At 32.4% G+C, this 20598-nt stretch overlaps 3 protein-coding genes across 5 annotated transcripts; all 3 read left to right on the forward strand.

Moving 5' to 3' along the window:
- The first annotated feature begins 925 nt into the window (after positions 1-925).
- On the forward strand, positions 926-2632 carry LOC132922399 (uncharacterized). The gene is made up of 4 exons (XM_060985893.1): positions 926-1002; positions 1134-1635; positions 1717-2556; positions 2619-2632. The coding sequence occupies exons 1-4, from the start codon at positions 988-990 to the stop codon at positions 2630-2632; spliced, it is 1371 nt and encodes a 456-aa protein (XP_060841876.1). The 5' UTR covers positions 926-987.
- On the forward strand, positions 2614-4743 carry LOC132922262 (ATP-dependent DNA helicase pif1-like). The gene has a single exon (XM_060985681.1). The coding sequence runs from the start codon at positions 2646-2648 to the stop codon at positions 4563-4565; it is 1920 nt and encodes a 639-aa protein (XP_060841664.1). The 5' UTR covers positions 2614-2645; the 3' UTR covers positions 4566-4743.
- Positions 4744-5806: 1063 nt separating this feature from the next.
- On the forward strand, positions 5807-17570 carry LOC132920486 (zinc finger protein 84-like). 3 transcript variants are annotated; one of them, XM_060982912.1, is made up of 7 exons: positions 5807-6272; positions 7199-7522; positions 9173-9310; positions 11651-11726; positions 13190-13295; positions 13379-13557; positions 13996-17570. In XM_060982912.1, exons 2-7 carry the CDS (start codon positions 7316-7318, stop codon positions 15159-15161), a joined length of 1872 nt encoding a protein of 623 aa, XP_060838895.1. In that variant the 5' UTR covers positions 5807-6272; positions 7199-7315; the 3' UTR covers positions 15162-17570. The 3 variants fall into 3 exon arrangements, with proteins under 3 accessions (XP_060838895.1, XP_060838894.1, XP_060838893.1); XM_060982911.1 differs by lacking the exon at positions 5807-6272 and having other exon boundaries at positions 6708-7522; XM_060982910.1 differs by lacking the exons at positions 5807-6272; positions 7199-7522 and adding an exon at positions 7822-8142.
- The last annotated feature ends 3028 nt before the right edge of the window (positions 17571-20598 follow it).

Genomic DNA, 20598 nt, shown 5'->3' on the forward strand with positions numbered 1-20598 from the left:
GTCAGGATAGATAGACTAAGTGGTCTACTCTGAGATTATTTTTTTTTGGATTTACCTACACGATTATCGATTACGTGTATTAGGGTAGCCGGTGGAAATTAATGCTTAAAATAAAAGGGTATGTCGTATGTATCTACTAAAATGATTTGGAAAAAAATACACCAATTATAATACATATCTTTATATCTATTATATAAAAATAAGTCCGGTTTTCCTCCCTGACGCTATAACTCCAGAACGCACGAACCGATTTCCACGGTTTTGCATTCGTTGGAAAGGTCTTGGGCTCCGTGAGGTTTATAGCAAAGAAAATTCTGGAAAATTCAGGAAAAATTCAACAGAAAAGTGGGGAAATCGTTTTTCACATACAGCGCCATCTATTATACATAGCATGTACTTCAAACCAATAGCAACGGTGCGTGATAAAGTGTGTGACAGATATCATTATTCTCTGTTCAGTTAATTTCATTTATTGTAAATTATATGGATCGTGCATTTGAAGTTAAATTCAACACTATGTCCATAGTCCAAAATGCCTAGAGAACGACGTGCGAACATCGGCCGCCGCACAAGACATGCAAGCCAGCAACAAGTCTATTCAAGGAACTTAAGAGAAGAAAGACAAAATATAATAAGAGAAAATGACCGATTGAGACATCGCGTGAGCACACGAAGATCATTGGCATCATACAATCGCTTGGCATTCCAATATGATCCCACTGCGAACTACAGTGATGATGAAAATTTGGATATTGGACGAATGACGACTATATGCCGATATTGCAATGCGGTAAAGTTCAAAAGAGAAACGGTTGGATTGTGCTGCGCAAGTGGAAAAGTCAAACTGGATCCATTACTTACACCACCACAGCCACTGAAAACATTGTTTGATGGAAGTGATCCCGATTCCAGTCATTTTCTTCAACACATCCTTGAATACAATAACTGCTTTCCTTTGGAGCTAATATCATTCGAGAAGGCGGCTTCATGCCGACTTGCAAGGTAAAAGATACAACACACATAACCAACACATAATTGCAACACATAACAACTTCATATACACCACACACTACACCATCACACGATTTACAATGTATTCATGAACAAATTTTAATGATTATTTGCAATTACAGATACAAGGTCAAATATATCATTTGCATGGTTCAATGGTGCCAACACCAGATGAACCGCATCAATTTCTGCAAATATATTTCATTTCGTCGATGGTGGATCAGCTGAACGTGCGGTGCAATATACAGGGAGCACAACAGTTAAAGAGACGAATTATTGAACAGTTGCAAGCATTTTTTCACGCTAATAATGCTGTGGTTAATATGTTCAAAACAGCATTGGAACGAATGCCATCGGATACGCACAAATTTGTCATAAGAGCGGATTGTACTCCGACAGGTGAACATGTGCGAAGATTCAATGCACCCACCGTTAATGATGTTGCTGCAATTATTGTTGGCGATCCAACTAAATCACGAGACATTGTCGTTCAGCGAAGAAGCAATATCATGCATCGTGTAAACGAGACACATCGTTTGTACGATGCGTTACAATATCCAATCATTTATTGGCAAGGGCAAGACGGATACGACATCACGTTGAAGATGGTCGATCCAATTACAGGTACAATATTCACACACTAATTATTTCCATTATTACTTTTATTGGTTTCCATTAACAATTCATTTAATTTTGCATTTTCAGGAGTATCAACGAATAATAAAAATCTAAGCGCAATGAATTACTATGCGTATCGTATGATGATTCGTACACACGAGGAGAATGTCATTCTGAAGTGCGGTCGGCTATTCCAGCAATTCGCTGTTGACATGTATGTCAAAGTCGAGACCGAACGTTTAGCGTTCATCAGATTCAATCAGCCAAAGCTACGATCTGAGGACTATATACACTTGCGTGATGCTATTCATTCAGATGGTGATGTTCAGAATATTGGACGACTGACGATTCTCCCATCAACTTATATCGGAAGCCCACGCCACATGCACGAATACGCTCAAGACGCTATGACGTACGTGCGAAATTATGGAACTCCGGATTTATTTATTACGGTCACATGCAATCCGAAGTGGACGGAAATTGAACGCGAGTTGGAACCGGGTCAAAAACCGCAAGATCGCCATGACATAATCGCCAGAGTATTTCAGCAAAAACTCAAGGTTATGATGGATGTGCTTACTAAGTATCGAGTTTTTGGTGACACACGTTGTTATATGTACTCGGTGGAATGGCAGAAGCGTGGACTACCGCATGCTCATATCCTAATTTGGTTGCTGAACAAATTACATTCAAATGAAGTGGATGACATCATATCAGCTGAAATTCCTGATCCAGTCACTGATCCCCGTCTACACGACATTGTGACGACACAGATGGTGCATGGACCGTGCGGTGCATTAAATCCATTATCGCCATGCATGGCTGATGGAAAGTGCACAAAACGATATCCGCGACCGTTAGTTGCTGAAACAGTCACAGGGAACGATGGATATCCAGTTTATCGTCGGCGTTCAAAAGAAGATAACGGTCGAACTATCAAAGTTAAAGTTCAAAATCAAGAGATTGAGATCGGAAATGACTGGCCACAGGTGTTTTCAACTGATGCACTAGGTCGTATGTACACTGTTCATCCTAGAAACGATGAATGTTTTTATTTGCGACTGCTGTTAGTAAATGTACGTGGACCGAAATCATTTGCGCATTTGAAAACTGTGAATGGCCACCAATGCCAAACATATCGAGAAGCATGTCAACTATTGGGTTTGCTGGAGAACGATTCTCATTGGGATTTAACACTTGCAGATTCAGTTGTTTCATCAAATGCGTACCAAATACGAACGCTGTTCGCAATTATCATCACCACATGTTTTCCTTCACAACCAATTCAGTTATGGAACAAATACAAAGACGCCATATGTGAAGATATCTTGCATCGCTTGCGTATTCAAACGAATAATCCTGACATCCAAATAACCGATGAAATCTACAATGAAGGATTGATTCTGATTGAGGATCAATGCTTGACTATTGCAAACAAGCTACTGATTGAAGTAGGAATGATTGCGCCAAATCGATCGATGCACGATGCATTCAACCAAGAATTAAATCGAGAGCTGCAATACAATGTTGATACATTGCAGGAATTCGTTAGAAATAATGTTCCGTTGCTGAATGAACAGCAAAAACAAGTATACAAAACATTAATGCAAGCGGTGGACAATAATACTGGTGGTCTATTCTTCCTGGATGCACCTGGAGGAACAGGGAAAACATTTGTCATTTCATTGATTTTGGCCACTATTCGATCAAGATGTGACATAGCTTTGGCGTTAGCATCATCTGGAATTGCGGCGACTCTTCTAGATGGCGGTCGTACTGCACATTCTGCGCTTAAGTTGCCACTCAATTTAAACACAATTGATACTCCAACGTGCAATATTTCCCGATCCAGTGCAATTGGAAAATTGTTAATGCAATGCAAGCTCATTGTTTGGGATGAGTGCACAATGGCACATAAGAAATCACTTGAAGCACTTAACTTCATACTGAAGGATCTTCGGAGAAATAACAACATCTTTGGCGGCTTGATGATATTGTTGGCAGGCGATTTCAGGCAGACGTTGCCAGTAGTTCCCCGTGGAACGCCTGCAGATGAATTGAATGCTTGCCTAAAGGCATCACCTTTATGGAATAACGTAAAAACATTATCGCTAACCACTAATATGAGAGTTCAACTTCAAAATGATCAAAGTGCTGCACAATTTTCCAAACAATTGTTAGATCTTGGAAATGGAAAAGTCCCAGTTGATGCGACATCTGGATTAATTACTCTTACCAACGACTTTTGCCGATTTGTAGACACTCAATTAGTTCTTATTGAAAATGTTTTCCCAAACATTAGTGAGAATTATAAGAATTATGCTTGGTTAAGTCAACGAGCAATTCTTGCAGCAAAGAATAATGATGTCCACGCACTGAATTTCACCATTCAATCAAAAATTGCTGGCGATTTGGTGACATACAAATCCGTTGATTCAATAACAAATCCCGATGATGTAGTAAATTATCCAACGGAGTTTTTGAACTCTCTGGAGATACCAGGATTTCCACCACATAACTTGCAACTGAAAGTTGGTACAGTTATTTTGATACTGCGTAATTTGAATCCACCGCGACTTTGCAACGGTACTCGACTTTCGGTAAAGAGACTTATGCCGAATTTAATTGAGGCAACCATTATTAACGGAAAGTACGCAGGTGAAAATGTATGTATTCCTCGAATACCAATGATTCCGACTGATCTTCCGTTTGACTTCAAACGATTGCAATTCCCAGTTCGCCTTGCGTTCGCAATGACAATTAATAAGTCGCAAGGCCAATCGCTTAGTGTTTGCGGGATAAATTTGGAAAATCATTGTTTTTCACATGGACAGTTATACGTTGCGTGTTCACGAATTGGGAAACCATCCGCTTTGTTTGTGTTAACGTCAGACCAAAAAACAAAAAATGTGGTTTACCAAAGAGCACTACAATGAAACAATTAAATAACACTTCATTTTAGTAGGTAATTGAAATGAATTTATTACTGTTGTGAAATGAAATAAATATTTTCCTTTTCAAATATATAACAAAAAAAATTTTTTTTCTTTATCTTTTAATCACCAAACGAAATGTTACATAAAACGAATCTGGTGGCGAAACGGAGTTCGCCGGGTCTGCTAGTGTAATTATAAAAAACATAGTCATTGTATCCTTATTATGGGGAAAAGAATATTATACACTTTTCTTTCTTTTTATATAGGTAGTATCATCATAATATTGCAATTTTATTTCAATTGAAATTACAGTGATACATGTATTTGATAGTAAGAGCTGTAAATGGTTAAATAAATAATCCCTCGCGTGGCCTCATCCCGAATAAGTAATGATACGTAAAAGTAAATGCCTGGAAGTTTTTTTCTTTTTTTTTTCTTAGGGGACGAAACGCAATAACTTTTCTTCGCATCCATATTCCATAACATTACTTGAATATATCTACGTTAAATACATCAATTCGTAAAAAACAAAATCTTCTATAATTTTTTTTATGAAAATTTAATTTCAATAATTTAAGTTCCATAATATGTATACATTTAAATAAAATATATGTATATATTGTCAGACAATAATTGTCTGCGCGGGCCCTAAATGTAAAGGCACTCCTACACCGTATAGCCCGTTTAACTCTCCCCTACATCCGGCCCGGCTCACAAGTATAAATATGAACACCATCATATTATTGTATCTATAGTCGTTTCCATATTGTTATAAAACACATTGTATACTTTATGTACAATAAATACATAAAGCAGTAGTAAAACAAACTAACTGTATCGACATGAGTAATCTACCTGTCTGTCGCGTTACATGAAAACAAAATAATAATATTATTGTGACGACGGTATATAGGTAACTGCTGCAGCAAGGTAGGAACTGAAGGAGGGCATCGATAATCGGGATTTTATTTTATTTTCTGACATTTTACTACGTTCTAACCGTATAGGTATAGTTTCGTGCCGTGTCAAAACGGCGCGACGGCGACGACGGTCAACAACTCTCTACGCGCGGCGGTGGCGGCAGTTCCCCCCTCGGGCGCGCTCGCGTCACACTTATTCGGATAAAAACATAATAAATTATAAGCCACCAGTTTGGGCGGGGTGCAGGGGGGGACACCGGTGTACGGTCGCCGCCGTGTATAGGCATAAATGCATAAAGCATATTATTATTACGTACGCGCCGAGTTCTACGGTCGCCGTTCGGGTGCCCTCGTCGGTGTTGTCGTCCTCGGCCCCGGGAATTTCTATTAAATTTTTTTCATTTCGCGACCCGAGTTTGACGGACCATATCGCGGTGCATTAGGTATTATGTGTTATATCATATGAGTGGGTACCCATTTGATTTTTCAACAACGCGCGTGTTAACCACGAAAAGCTATGGTTGATCCCCCCCCCCACGAATGGTTATAGTGTTATGTAATAAAACACGATCGTCGTATTATAAAATAATAACAAAATATTTTTAATAACACCCAATTATAATCGTAATAATAATATCATCGTCGAACGCGATAATGATGGGTAATATAATATAATAATAATATCATAATATTCGTAATGATGATGTTATTGATATTATGGTGGCGGCGACCGAACCACCGCACGGAAAACACAAAAATAGAAGCCCGACAACGCACGTTATAGCAGGTACAGTATTACAACAGCCCCGCGCCGCCGACGGGTTTTATTTTCGTGTGGCAGAGCGCTCGCGTACGTTTTTATAATAATATAAATATATATATTTTTATACGGTTTTTTTTTTCGCCGTCGCCTCCCCGCACCGGCTGGCCCCTCTCGCTAGCTCCCCCCCCCCGGTCGAGCCGAATTCCCCTTCCGCCACCGCCGCCAATGACGAAACGCCGCCCGGCGAGCGGAACGCCGAACGACCTCTCTCTCGCAGGCGAACCGGCCGCCGCCGCCGCAGTCGGGCTCCCCCCCCCCCACAATACGCGCGCTCTCGCACACGCACGCAACCCGTCCGCTGCGCCCGCCACCGATATATCAATTATTGTTCTCGGGGAAATTTTTTGGGTAGGGGCTTGTGCGCTTCCACCGCCGCCGCCGCCGTCGCCGCCGACGCCGAACCGTTTCGGGTGCCCGCGCCGCGCCGACGAGGCGGTTCGCCCGTTCGCCTCCCCACCAATTTTTAATGCGCCGCGCACTGAACACGGTCGTCGCCCGCGGGCCGCCGGAGCGCATCATTTTTTTTTTTTTCTTTTCGTACACTCTTTTACCATTTTTTTTTTTTATCGTAATCCACTCGCACACACACACACACACACACCCGTCGTCTACGTGGCCCGCCGCCGTCGCCGCTGCGCTCGTCCCCGGCCGCGCCGCGCCGCAGCCCGCAATATTATCCGTGAAACTCTCGTAACCGCCGCCGTAGCACACGGTCGTCCGTTTTTCGCGTACGCCGCCGACGTCCGTGGTTCCGTGGCTGGCGCAGCACAAAATAATATTATTGCGACGACATTCGCGCGGGGCTTCCGATTTTCGTCGTCATCGCGTCGACGAGTTCAAATCATTATTCGTGTTATTAATAATAATTAATTATTCCGTTCGACGTACAGCTTGACGAATACCGCGACCGTACCCGTCGTCGAGTGCGCGCGCGACGACCATAAGTCACGACGACGACGACGACGACGACGACGGCATTTCACTCGGACGACAGCAGCCGCACACCGATGGCGCACGACGACGAAGACGATCCGTCCGTCGCCTCCGCCGCGGCTGCGGCTTCGGCCTTTGCGATCAGCTGCAGGTTATGCTGCATGCCTTCGCTGCCCGAAAATCAACGGCATCCAATTGTCGCGGTCTCGGACGGCTGTGGCGGGACACGCCCCGGCGACAACGACTTGCGCGACACCATTGTCAAGCACCTGCGGATACAGGTGAGCGACCGCGTGTATACACACGACTATCATTATTATAAACGCAGTGGCTATCATCGTAAAAGTGTAATAATAATAATAATAATATGTATTATTGATGTCGCGTAGGCACTCGCCGCCAGGCCGGTCCACCGAGTTTTCTACGTAAACCCGCTTATCTACGATTATTATAATTTTCCGTCGTTATTCTCGGATCTGGTCATTCGGCCTTTATCGCGCTCAAATGACGCGTGTGTGCAATAATAATAGTACTCCCCACCCGCCGCCGCCGCCGCCGCCGACCTTTTGAAATAACAATATTGGCTCTGCTATCAATGACGATTGCGTCACACCTGATAACGACGACATTTGCGATCAAACAGCTGCACGGCCGACGTGTTGGCGGCATTTTTCCTATTCGACGTGCTCGCCGGCGACCTCTTTTACTCTCACAGTTTCCCGACGTTTGCCGGCGGTGGCGGCTCTCTGTCGAGTTTAATATTGGCCTTTGGCCAGGTTTTCGTCTGCACACATCGTTCAAGTCTGGAAGACCTTTAGGTATTCTTCCACTTGATGTCGTTTTTGCTTCGTTCGATCGGTGTCTGCCCAACACTAAAAAGTCTGTCGATTTCTTGTCAGGCGTTAGTTATTATCACTTAAATATATTATTACATTTACATTTCCCACTGCATTTATTACATTATTACACTTATTTTACATTTAATACTTAGTTATTTTGAGCTTTGAATCTCTATCATCAAATTAGCATGGTTTAGCATAGCGTATGTTACCCATACTTAGAACCATGATTAACTAGTCGGTTAATCATGCGTAGAACATAGTAGTTTTATGTAATTTTAATAGTTCATCCCATTCTCATGATATGATATTCCTGGTATTTCTATTTGTTTGATTTAGATGTCGTTTACTTATTCTCGGTACTCTGCTGATAAACCAATTTGTAATTATTGAAATAAATTTGGCACACAAGTTACAAAGTTAGTCATACTTGCACTTTACTGATTCTAGTACTAGGTCGTAAGTAGTGCTAATCTTATTTTGATTTAGGATTTTTAAGCAATTTAATTGATTTTGTTGTTATCTAGTAGCCTGGACTATTATACTATATTTGCATATTTACATATTGATTTAAACAATTGTATCTTTTATTTTGTTATAAATTCTGTTACTCTTTATAATTTCCAGTTTTAAATTCTTGAAACAATGTATTTAACTAGTAGGTACCCAAGTTGAATTGTAATTTATGCTGTAACATTGTGTGAATTACTAATAATGATAATCTTGGCATTTGAAAGTATAATTTTCATGTATCGTGGTTGAATTACTAATATATATTTAACCCAATTATTCTTTAATTATTATATAATTCAATTCGATAGGTAATATAAAGTTGATTTATCAATAATTTGCCAAATTAGTTAAATACCTAAAAAGAATAATGTATTTTATTGTGCATTTAAAAAAAAGATATCTACTTACATAGATTGAGTAAGTAGTTATCTACTTTTAATCAGTTCTAGATTGATTGAGCTTATGAATAACAACAGCTGTAAAAATAAATACCTTTTAACTACCTACCCAATGAATAATTTGAAAATAAATTGTAAGAAAATAAAGTATAAAAAATTAAAAATATGTTATTTTATTCAGGTATCAGAGGATGATGGTTTGTCCAAATTTGTATGCACTGGATGCTCGACATTGTTAAATGAATGGGATCACTTTTCTGAGATGTGCTCAAGAAATAACAACATTCCCTTGAAACGACTTCCAGATGGAAATGATAAAGTATATTAAATTCAAATTACATAATTATTACTACTTATTATATTTAATGTAAATATATCTACCTCCATATCTACCTATTAGGTATTTAAGCATAGGTATTATTATAGTACCTATATTATTATTATAAATATAATTATTTATATAATTATTAATTGATACTGCAATATTAGAACTAAATTATATAGTATTATTATGTACCTCTTATAAATTTATTAAAAAATAACTTGTTGTAGGTATTGTTGATATAGTTTTAGTTCTCTATTATAATAACTAATAGATAGTAATGTATTGTGGATACCCCAAGATCAATATTTCTTTACCAAAATTACAATATTTATTTTAAAAATGATTTCATATTATACATTTTACTAACCTAGTTTATCAAATTAGTATTTAATATGACAATTATTGTCGAGCTAGGCAACACAGCTATGCATTAAGATCGACAATTTTATAATTTTAATATTTATTTTATTTAGTTAGATGTGTTTGAAATTTAATTTCAGATTCTTATACTTATAAACCATTCTTCTTTAACATTAACTATTATCATATTGTTTTTGTTTTTCTTAAAAATCTAAATAGAAGAAAATGGAAAAGTAATGCTTGTACTAGAACTATCAATGTAAATTTAAAAAAAAAAGACTGGTTGTTTGACGACCTATATATGTATTATAGCTGGTTCTGATTATCACCACATGGCCTCATGACATATTTATTTTATTGTTGCATAATCATACTGCATGGATGTAGACCATTTTTAGTTATCAAATTAAATATTAATTAATTTTATTATTCATAATAAATCATTTATGATAAACTCAAAATGAGTATAATTAACAGTACTATTATATGTTTTTTAATTGCCGCCTTTATTAGTCAATACATGGAAATTGGAATTTAGTGAATACTTGTGTACCATCATATCATATTATTAGTCATTAATTTTCATTCGGTTATCAAAAGCTAATACCTTCATAATTATATGTAAATATTGGATGATGTGTATATTAATTAAAGCTAAACTTAATGGTTCTGCATTTGTATCCAACCAGATTGAAATGGTAAATAAATGTGTGATAACCCTATATATAAACTAATATATAGCAATATAATTGACATAAGTTGACATATTTGTGGATTCTTTTTGTATTACAAAATAATCTTGAAAATAATTGATCACAGTGTGACACTATCACAGTTGCTCTTTTTTTCTAATTATGTTTATATAATGAAATATGTAGGCAAAAGTTATTTTGTGTTAATATTTTGTCCTTAGATTAACGATTGAACTTAATATATTTTTTAATTTGGATAAATCATGTTAGTTATGATAATTAAAAAATGTTAATTGTAATTATTAGGTAACCTTCAAGTTATTATTAAATTTGGCTTATTACTTTATAAGCTAATATCAATTACAAAATTCAATTCAAAATAAATACTCTTCTGTTTCTCATAGATACAATTGGGAAGAATTTATAGAAATCTATACCCATATTTTATTTTGAAAAGTATATTGTATCATTTTGAAACAGTTGTAATAAATACATAGATGATTTGGTGATCCTTTCTTAAAAATAATTGTCTAAGTAGACAAATAATTATATTGTTTTATTTATTCAATAGGATGTAAGTGCATGGTTTTACTTTCTTTGGTCTACACACACCACAATAAAATCACGTTCACACAACATAATTTTTTTTATGATTTTGTTTAATCTTAGTCCATAGAGTACAATCACCTAGTTACAAAAGCTATAGAGAATAATATTTTTGAGGCTATGACTTCGATTTTTAAAATATTGCTTCAAACAATTTAATATCCATTTAATAAATAAACAAAAATGATTTTAAAGTCAGATATAAGATCAAATAATGATAAAATATAAAATTGATATGTCAAACCCTCAAAAATATTATTCTCTATAATTTTTGCGAATAAGTGATTTTACTCTTAGATGAGTAATCTTAAAAAACAATTTTATATGAATGTGTTTCTATATTGCCTGTGGGTTTGAAAGAAAAAACAAATGTTGTGCTGACATCTTAATAATATCCTACTTCCTGGAAAACAGCCAACTTAACTTTGTGAACAACAGGTTGTTTTGATATTTATTAAAATACTATAATTTTAGGAAGTAGAACATCATAAATCATAAATTCTATAATGACTCAATTCTCATTGTTTTTATCAACAATAATTTAAAATTTGAATTTCGATATAAAAAGTTTTTTTTTTACTGTACATTAGTATTGTATTGTAAAAGTTACCCATAACTGGACCTGATTCTTTATAAATTTAATATTCATATTAATTTAAAATTTTTATTTTTATAGAATGATGATGGTGATGAATCGGCGAACAATTTAGTAATAGACATAACTGATGAAGATGATGAACAAAGTTATACAAGTATGTATATAGAAATTCAGATGTTTAAAAATATTGTTAGTATTGTTAGTTATAGTATAGTATAGGTATTGATTTTGGAGTATAGATTTATAGGTAAGATTAAGTCAAAATACGTATTATACTATGTATGTTCTAATAAGTACATTTATTAAATGTTTTAAATTGTATGATAAAAAACTACCTAATTATAGATTTAAAAAGTTCTGGATTTGTATTCAATTAAATTTACACCCAAACAGAAAAAATAATAAGTTTGAGTAGTTTAACCAGTTGGTCAGGCTTAAGACACTGTATGTTTTGGCAAAATTGTGTGATACTATAAGAATAACTAGCTGTGACCCCAGGGAGCATGTTATTATTACCATGGATATAATATATAATAAAGGTTTTAAATTAATAAATAATATATTATTTAATATTTATGTTAAAAGTTTAAAACCTGTTAAATTATTTTTAAGTAATTACTGTAATGAAACAATATTATAATACTTGTTAATGGAGTATTTAGTTTTCATTATTTAGAAACTCAAGAGGGATATACATTTCTAATATATTATCATTTTATGGATACTTTTTTTTAGCTTTCTAGTTCCATACTTAATAGTTGATATTCTAATGAAACAAGAATTGATCTGATAAAACGTCATTTCTATTTTGATCTGTGCTATCATAAAATGTTTCCAAATTGTATGTATAAATAACCATAACGTACATAACAATTTGATAAATAAAAAACTCAGATATATAATTACTTTAAATTATACTGATTGTATCAAAAGCTTAGAAAAACTATGATGACTATGGTGAATAATGAATAATAATTTAAGTGAAGTTTCGATACATTTACTTAATAGCACAGTTTAACTTTTCAAACAAAATTACAATTTAAAAATAATGATTATTGATAAAAACATTTCTTAAATGTAATTCAAAATTAAATTAAAAAATAATTGAAAATCAAAGTTAATTAGTATATTTTCTTATAATTTAAAAAAATATTCCATGATAATAAATTATACGTAAAAAAATTAATATTTACAAATATTATGTAAAAAAAAAAAGTTGTCTGTAAATTGTTTAATGAATCATCTTCATTTTTCACTCCCATTGAATTACATACTCTCAATGATTATACCTATAAACATGGCAATTTTTTTGCACTAAGATTTCTTTTATTGGTATTAAACATTATATTTTAAATTAGATTAACTATTATATTATATATTAGCTTATAAATAATTATATATCAATTATCAACTTTTGAAAGCTTATTATTATATGTGTTTATATGTATTTCATATACACATTATAATTTGATTTTTAAAGTGATTTTAAAAATGTAAAGCATTTTTGTTAAAATCTTGTTCAGTCCTGTTAGCTTATGAATTATGATTGATTAGTATGCATATTATACCACCAATATTTTGATATTATTAATTATTATAATTGTGTTAATATAATAGGTAAAGATAAAAATAAGTCGGGAGCACCTAAAAAATCATTCCTTGGGGAACCATCACCTGAAGATTATGTATTAATGAAAGAAGAAACATTCAATTTAGAACCAGTGTGAGTATTTTCATAGATTCAATATAAATTATTAAATTTAATCTGTTATAGATTTATATTAATATTATTGTATGCATTTGCAGAAAGAATGGACCAACAGGTGTTTTGGGTGACTATTTAATAGAGTATAATAATTCCAAAAAGTTACCAACAGAATTGAGTAATGCTGATAAAGACATTGTTGATAATTTACGCATCCGAAGAGAAATTTTACCATCCATGTGGGATGTATTTGAAAAGACAATTGAAAAGCTAAAATCAGGTAAGATATAATTATAAATAATTACATACATTATATATTATTTTTCAATCTATTACCTATCATAATATTTTATTTTAATAAATTTCTTTAAAATCTTATTTATTATTGATTTTAATTTGTTATTTTATCTCAAGTTCTAACAGCATTTTATCAAGTATATAACTATATAGATAATTTAGACTTAAAATATATTTAATCTATTATGTTAATGTTTACCATAAAAACAACTATTGTTCCTATTTATTAATTACAAACTTTAATAAAATTAAAATAGTAGTTAAATTTCCAAACTACAGGTATTTTAATAATTAAACAAAAGAAATATTGTCAATACAATTGTCAACTTTATTAGAATAAATACTATTTATCCAAGTTAAAAATATTTATAGATTACAATTTTTTGATTTGTAAAATATTTTTATTTTACGTTTGTTTTAGGAGAGTCAAGTTCAACAGTAGTAACTCATAGGCGGTATATTATCAATAAAGGTGCATTTCCATGTTCATTGTGTGGCGAATGTTATGAGTTTGATCAAGGTGTTTGCCGCGATGAAGAAGAACCTCAGCCACCGGTTGAAGTTGATATTCAACAACGTTTATTCATTTGTCCTACATGTGGGAAATCTTTCCCTCGTCGTAGCTCATGGAAACGTCATCAAATGACTCACGAAGACGTGAAACCCTATGTATGCCGTGTTTGCACTAGTGGTTTCAATCGCAAGGAACATTTGATGCGCCACATGTTGTCGCATAGTACTGTTAGACCATTTCCGTGTGAACGGTGTGGTAAACGTTTTATACGCAAAGAGCATTTAGCCAGACATCTTTTGTGCATACCAAGTTGTTCTAATTCGTCTGACATGCCGAGACCTTTCTGTTGTGATATTTGCAAACAGAGATTTGTGCGTAAAGAACATTTGTTCAGACATAGAAAACGGGCTCATGAACATGCATTAATATTGGATAATCAATTAGAAGAGAAACCGTTTGTGTGTTGGCAATGTGGAAAATGTTTTACTCGCTATGAACATCTACGCAAACATTTGGATATTCATAATGGTATAATACCTTCATCTTCATCAGAAATACTTCCTGAAGTAACTCTTTCGGAAATAAGACCCGAAAAATCTTTGGTAGATATTAAAACAGAAAATTTATCGGAGTCTGAAGGTGAACCCGAAGTTCTTCCTCCAGTGAGTGTGCTTGAACTCAACGAACAACAACCCGAACAAGCTAGACCAAAACCAAGCACGCTTTGTACTATTTGCAAAAAGACCTTTTCTCGCCGTAGTCATTTGTTGCGCCATCTGAAGCGCATACATAAAGTAGAACCAGTGTTGACTAGAAGACGAGTAAACAAATCTGGTGACGAAAATGGAAATTCTATAGAAGATACCAAATGGGAATGTCATACGTGTGGAAAGACATTTTCCAGACAAGCTCATCTTGAAAGGCATGAAAAAAATTTGCATAGCGAAGAGCGTATGGTGCCTGCCCCATATGAATGTGTGTCTTGCGGCCAGGCCTTCTTCGATAGCAATTTACTCAACCAGCATATGGCAACCCATGGAAATACAGTGACTGATAATTTTGTTTGGATGTGAAGTGGTTTAATATTGGGTTTTTTATTTATAATTTGATTCTGGGTGTGTTAATAGCTTACACGAATTTGGCTTGGCAGCATTTTAAATTATGTTGCATCATAGTATGTTTTATAAATATATAGAACTTAACAGATCAATATTGCCTGTCAGTAGTGTCAGTCGATTGGTATATTAAAGAAAACTAATAAAAAAAAGAGTCAGTTCAACTATCAATATTGATCCCTTAATAGTTTCAAATTATGGACATGCTATACTGTATTTAGTTTTATTTATTGGCTAGCTATCTTGACTTGCTAATATTTTTTTTATTATTATTACTATTTTATGTATACAGGGTGACCCCCCCATGATTTCCTGTTTTCCTGTTAGTTGAATGCGAAAAAGTAGGAAATACAGTGGGCTGGGCCACCGTACATATTATGTACAATTTTAACATCTTTTTGTTTATTTTCATATATTGTTATCTACAGTGTAGCCTATTCGGACCAAAAGTCAAACAAAGGCTGTAACATAATAATTTAAGTAAAAAAAAATTTAATAAAACTTAGTTATTGTGTGTTAACAATCATTGACGTTATTTACCAAAATTGAGAAATTTTTTGTTTACCAATACAGACTTTTCCAAAAATATTAATGATTACTACATCAATTTATCTTATTGTTATTATATAATATTATACAGGGTGGACTTTTAGTCCGTAAAAAAAATACTTGGTATTTTATTATATTTCGTCTTAAACTTGTTTTATTTTTTAAATTCTACAACTTTGTTCAGATTTTAAAGTTTTATTTAATTAATTGTCATTATTACTTTTTGACTAATTTAATGATTATGTTAATACCAAAAATTGTAAATAGAAAAAATTTAATGACATGTTTTATTTATTCATTGATAACAAAATATTTTAAGTTTGAAAGAATCGTGATATTTAGCTTTTTATTATTTCAGTCTTTAAGTGTGGTCAATGAAATAATACTTTTAACATATTTAATTAGGATCAATTGTCCATTATGATATCGTTATTATATTCTGTATTCATTGTTTACCTTTATTATTGTAACATATTACATAGTTATGTTTTGTTTTTTTTTTCATCATAATTTTTATTATTATATTATTATTACTTACCAAGGTGGTTTTTATTTATCATATTTTATATAAATACGTTTAATTTTAATTAAGTATAGTGTATGAAAATAGTTGTCATACTATCACCATGTGGGTACCTTCTAAAAATCTTAACATATTGAAAATGTTTTAAATTATGAAATCTAATTTTTTAGGTATTGAAAATTTAATTCCAACATTATACAGTTTTGATTGCTGTTTTTTTTTTTTTTAATAATAATCTTATTTAGTTTTTTGAATATGTAAATCAATTATTTATCTTGGTTATGACAACTATTTACTCAAACATTTTGTTTAATACTATATTTATATTATTATTTATCATCATATTCTATATATATAAATATATATATATAGATTTTATATATATTTATATTAGACATTTAAGACAAAAATGTTCTCTGGAGATGGTGGGTTTTGGGTTTATTTTTGTTTTTTATCTACACGTTTGCTCAATTTCCATTTTACACCAATAACATATGTACACACGTGTTATTGTCTAGATTAATTGAATTTTATTTTGTTCGTTTTGATTATTTCAGAACAACTTAAATACAATAATCGTAATATTATTATTATAATTTTGTGTTTTTAAACTATTTTATATTTATTTTATTGTTTAGTGATACAATTAATGTTAACATTTATTAAAGCACTTTTTATAAAAACCTATTAAGTTGCTTTTAAGAATAAGTGTCCCTCCCACCACACTCCATTGTTTTTCACTTATCGTTTGTTTGTTTGTTTATTTAATTTTTATTATTATTATTATGTTTTTCTACTAACTTAATTGCAACCAATGCACTTACATTTTTATAAACGACTGAGATATATGACACATTTCGTATAATAAATTTTTAATCATTTTACTATTTTATATAGTTATAAAAAATATATCAGTTCATTTTTCAAATGATTAAAAATAAATTGTTTATTATAAAACTAACTAAAATGTATTTAATTACATGCAATTAAAGCATATTATGCCGATGTAGCTCTGTTTAATATTATTATATTCATCTGTGTAATATATTAATTATCAGTTATCTTTCATTGCAATCAAGTTGTATTTATAAGTACAACTTGATTGCAATAATTTATTAATATGTTTACCTATTGTTATTTTTTATTATTATTATTTAATTTTCAATAGTTCATGAAGTCTTCAGAATAATTATGATGTATTTTATTTAATTGTTTTAACAGTGTTGTTGAACCTGACATATATCTTTAGACCGCAAAGTGATATTAAACGAATAAATTCATTTTTTATAAACTGATTTAAATTTCTATGTATAGTTTATTTGTATCTTTTTGTATTATGTTACTGACAAAATTACCTAGCTTAGCACTGAAAAAAACTAAAAACAGCAACAACTCGTGGTAAAAAGCACTCATACATCTTTACAATTTATAGACATACCTACTTCATATGGATTGTAAGTAATCAAAAATAATTTTTAAAATAGTTTGTACAGCATCACCTTTCAGATGTAGTTTAAACGATTATTTAATTTTTTTAGTATCTTAATAAGAATGATTTCTGAAATTATAATCAAAATAGGTCGTATCTCATAGTTTTTTAATCTACCTATAGCCACAATTCTATATACACTTCCTTTTATATTGATATTAAATGATCCATTTTAATGTCATTAATTACTGTTTGTGGGAATATACATTTTTTCAATAACGTTATGCTTTATTGTTAATTACATAAAACAATTGTATTAGTATTGTCTTATTGACTAGGTAATAGACCCTATGTGTTGGTATGCTAATTTTTGGTTTTTAGATAGGTAAATAAAAAAAATAATATATATTTAATTGTTTGTTAGGTACCTAATTTTCATATGTTTGTAGCTTATACTGCTATGGACTCGACCAATTTCGATGAAAATTTAAAATTGTTTTAAAAGATATTAAAAAAGATTTGAGTATAGTTTGAATCACGTTCAAAAAAATATACTTGTTAACTAACGGAAACAAAAAACGCGTCCTTATTAAAAGTTGGAAAAGTGTTTGAATATTTTAATAATTTGTATGTTGCTATTCAGTAAAGGAAGTGTCTAAAAATAAAACTAAAGAAATTATCTTACTAAGATGATAAAAGTCACGATACAGATTGATGTATTCGCAAATAATACCTAACTTGTTCTAATAACCAGTTACTTTGAAAAGGGTAAGCGTAATGAAAAGATTATGAGAATCTATATTTTCTAAACATATATAGGTACCAACAAATTGAAAGAAAACAGTTAATTGATAGTTTATGACTTAATGTAGAATTTAGATTAATTTATTTAGGTAGGTATTCGCGGAGGCAATGCAAAAGCTGTTCCCGCGGCGTCGTCGATTCAAAACCTGAAAAAAAGGTACCTAATATTAGACTTTTTATTGTGTACTTTTTTATTTGAATTTATAAATATATATTCATGTATATCTGTATCTGTACACGGTATACCTTAATAAAGTTTTCTGAAATAATAGCTAGTAATTATAAAGAAAATAATAAACTTAAAAAAATATAACGATAAAAAATATTTTAAAATATAATTTTTTTTTTAAATATATCGTTTTATTTTAACTGTAAAGTATGTAAGAAAAATATTTTCAAAAATTTTAATAGATTTTGAAATAATAAGTTGTTCATGACAAAAGAATATCTATCATAAGGGCAGTATATTATGCGCAGCAAAACATGCGACGGACAAACCTTTTCGTCCGCTTCCATAACTATGTTTTCCACGAGTGGTTTTTGCAATTGTTGAAATACTTGCAGCAAGTGAATTTTGCACTGGCGAGTGCACTTGATTTCAATTTCATCAGACATCATTTGCACGGAAACGTTTGACATTGAATTCCATCGTTTATTTAGCGGACCGGTGATACCATGGCTCGACACATCTGGTTTGGCTGTTGATTTATTTGGTTTCGCAGAAACTTGCAGTACCTACCTATCGATAATGAGGGTGACGGTGAACGGATCTCAACTTTTGCAGTTGGTGCCATCACTGCTGTATTCATCATTGCAATATATCTAACGTCTCATTATTGAACCTGCATCATAAGTAGGACCGGATTACCCTATCCCCTATACATTTTACCTAGGGGGTAAAAATTGTCTAACATAACAGGCGATTTTTACACACCTATAGGCTATGCATTTTACCGTTGAGAGTATAAACTGCCTGGCATAATTGCCAATTTTTACTTAACTACAAATTTTACCATAGCTGAAGAGTGAAGTAGGTAATTTTTAAAATTTAATTAAAAAACTACTATAATTTAAAATGTGTGGAACTATAAATACAGACATTCATAAAGATATTATTTAAATAAGCTTTTATTAAAAAATCATCTGTTAAAATGTAAAACATAAGCAAAAGATTAAATAAATTAAACATACACATTTTAAAATTGGTTTAGAATTCTCGTGAATTTTCTCGTATATTTCAAAATGTTTTAAACATTTTTTTTTACATGAGTGGATTTCTTGAAGTTAGTTCACCTATTATTCTTATTTCCTCTGTAACTTATAAATTACTTAATATCTTCTAAATATCGAATAAGTTTTATAAAAATTAAACAATATGGAGCTCTCACACATGCAGTTCTATGTAATTTGGGAGTGGTAAAATGGTCACCACATAAATTCGTATGACGGTAAATATAGTCGTTATTATATTAAAATATAATATAATATTTCCGTGAATTATACCAGAAAATTAGATAAATTTGCCCTAAATAATTAAATAATTATAAGACAAACGATTGATTATATAAACTATTATTTTTATGATACACGTATACATAGAATGTTTTTACAGAAAAAGGGGGAAAATATCATGAAAAACAGCATCACGATTTCCAATTTTAACATGTCATTGTATTTTTTAGTTGAAAAGATATTCTACATGTTAATGCAGCGGAATGCGGAAAGCTGACACAGTCATTGGATGTACCTACTCGTATTATTGAGTTTAGCTCGCTGATATGGCGAATGGCGATACATTTAGATTTTTCGTCGTGAAATGTAAATCCACGACTCTATTATGCGTCATCGTAAAAGAAAAGCTTTTTCCACACGAAGCAAATGAAATCGATACAACTAATCACTAGCTCCATTAGTTACTAATGCCACTTAAAATACCTTTTTTCGTTTTTGCTACGCCTATTTAATATAAAATTATTCTATTTTAGGTAATACAATTATGATAAGTTCATTACAAACACGGAAGCTGAGGATTTTGTAGCACTCTGGAATCCATCATATAGTGCCGATCTCCGGGATCTCTCCGTAATGAT

This window comes from Rhopalosiphum padi, chromosome 2, assembly GCF_020882245.1.
Source record: "Rhopalosiphum padi isolate XX-2018 chromosome 2, ASM2088224v1, whole genome shotgun sequence".
NCBI lineage: Eukaryota > Metazoa > Arthropoda > Insecta > Hemiptera > Aphididae > Rhopalosiphum > Rhopalosiphum padi.

Excerpts from the sequence above, each read along its gene's own strand:
- LOC132922262 (XM_060985681.1), top strand. The coding sequence starts at position 2,646 with ATGTACACTGTTCATCCTAGAAACGATGAATGTTTTTATTTGCGACTG.
- LOC132920486 (XM_060982910.1), top strand. The coding sequence starts at position 7,837 with ATGACGATTGCGTCACACCTGATAACGACGACATTTGCGATCAAACAG. Across the intron at positions 8,143-9,172 it reads CTGTCGATTTCTTGTCAGGC|GTATCAGAGGATGATGGTTT; the intron begins GTTAGTTATTAT and ends TATTTTATTCAG. Across the intron at positions 13,558-13,995 it reads AATTGAAAAGCTAAAATCAG|GAGAGTCAAGTTCAACAGTA; the intron begins GTAAGATATAAT and ends CGTTTGTTTTAG.
- LOC132922399 (XM_060985893.1), top strand. Across the intron at positions 1,636-1,716 it reads GATGGTCGATCCAATTACAG|GAGTATCAACGAATAATAAA; the intron begins GTACAATATTCA and ends TTGCATTTTCAG.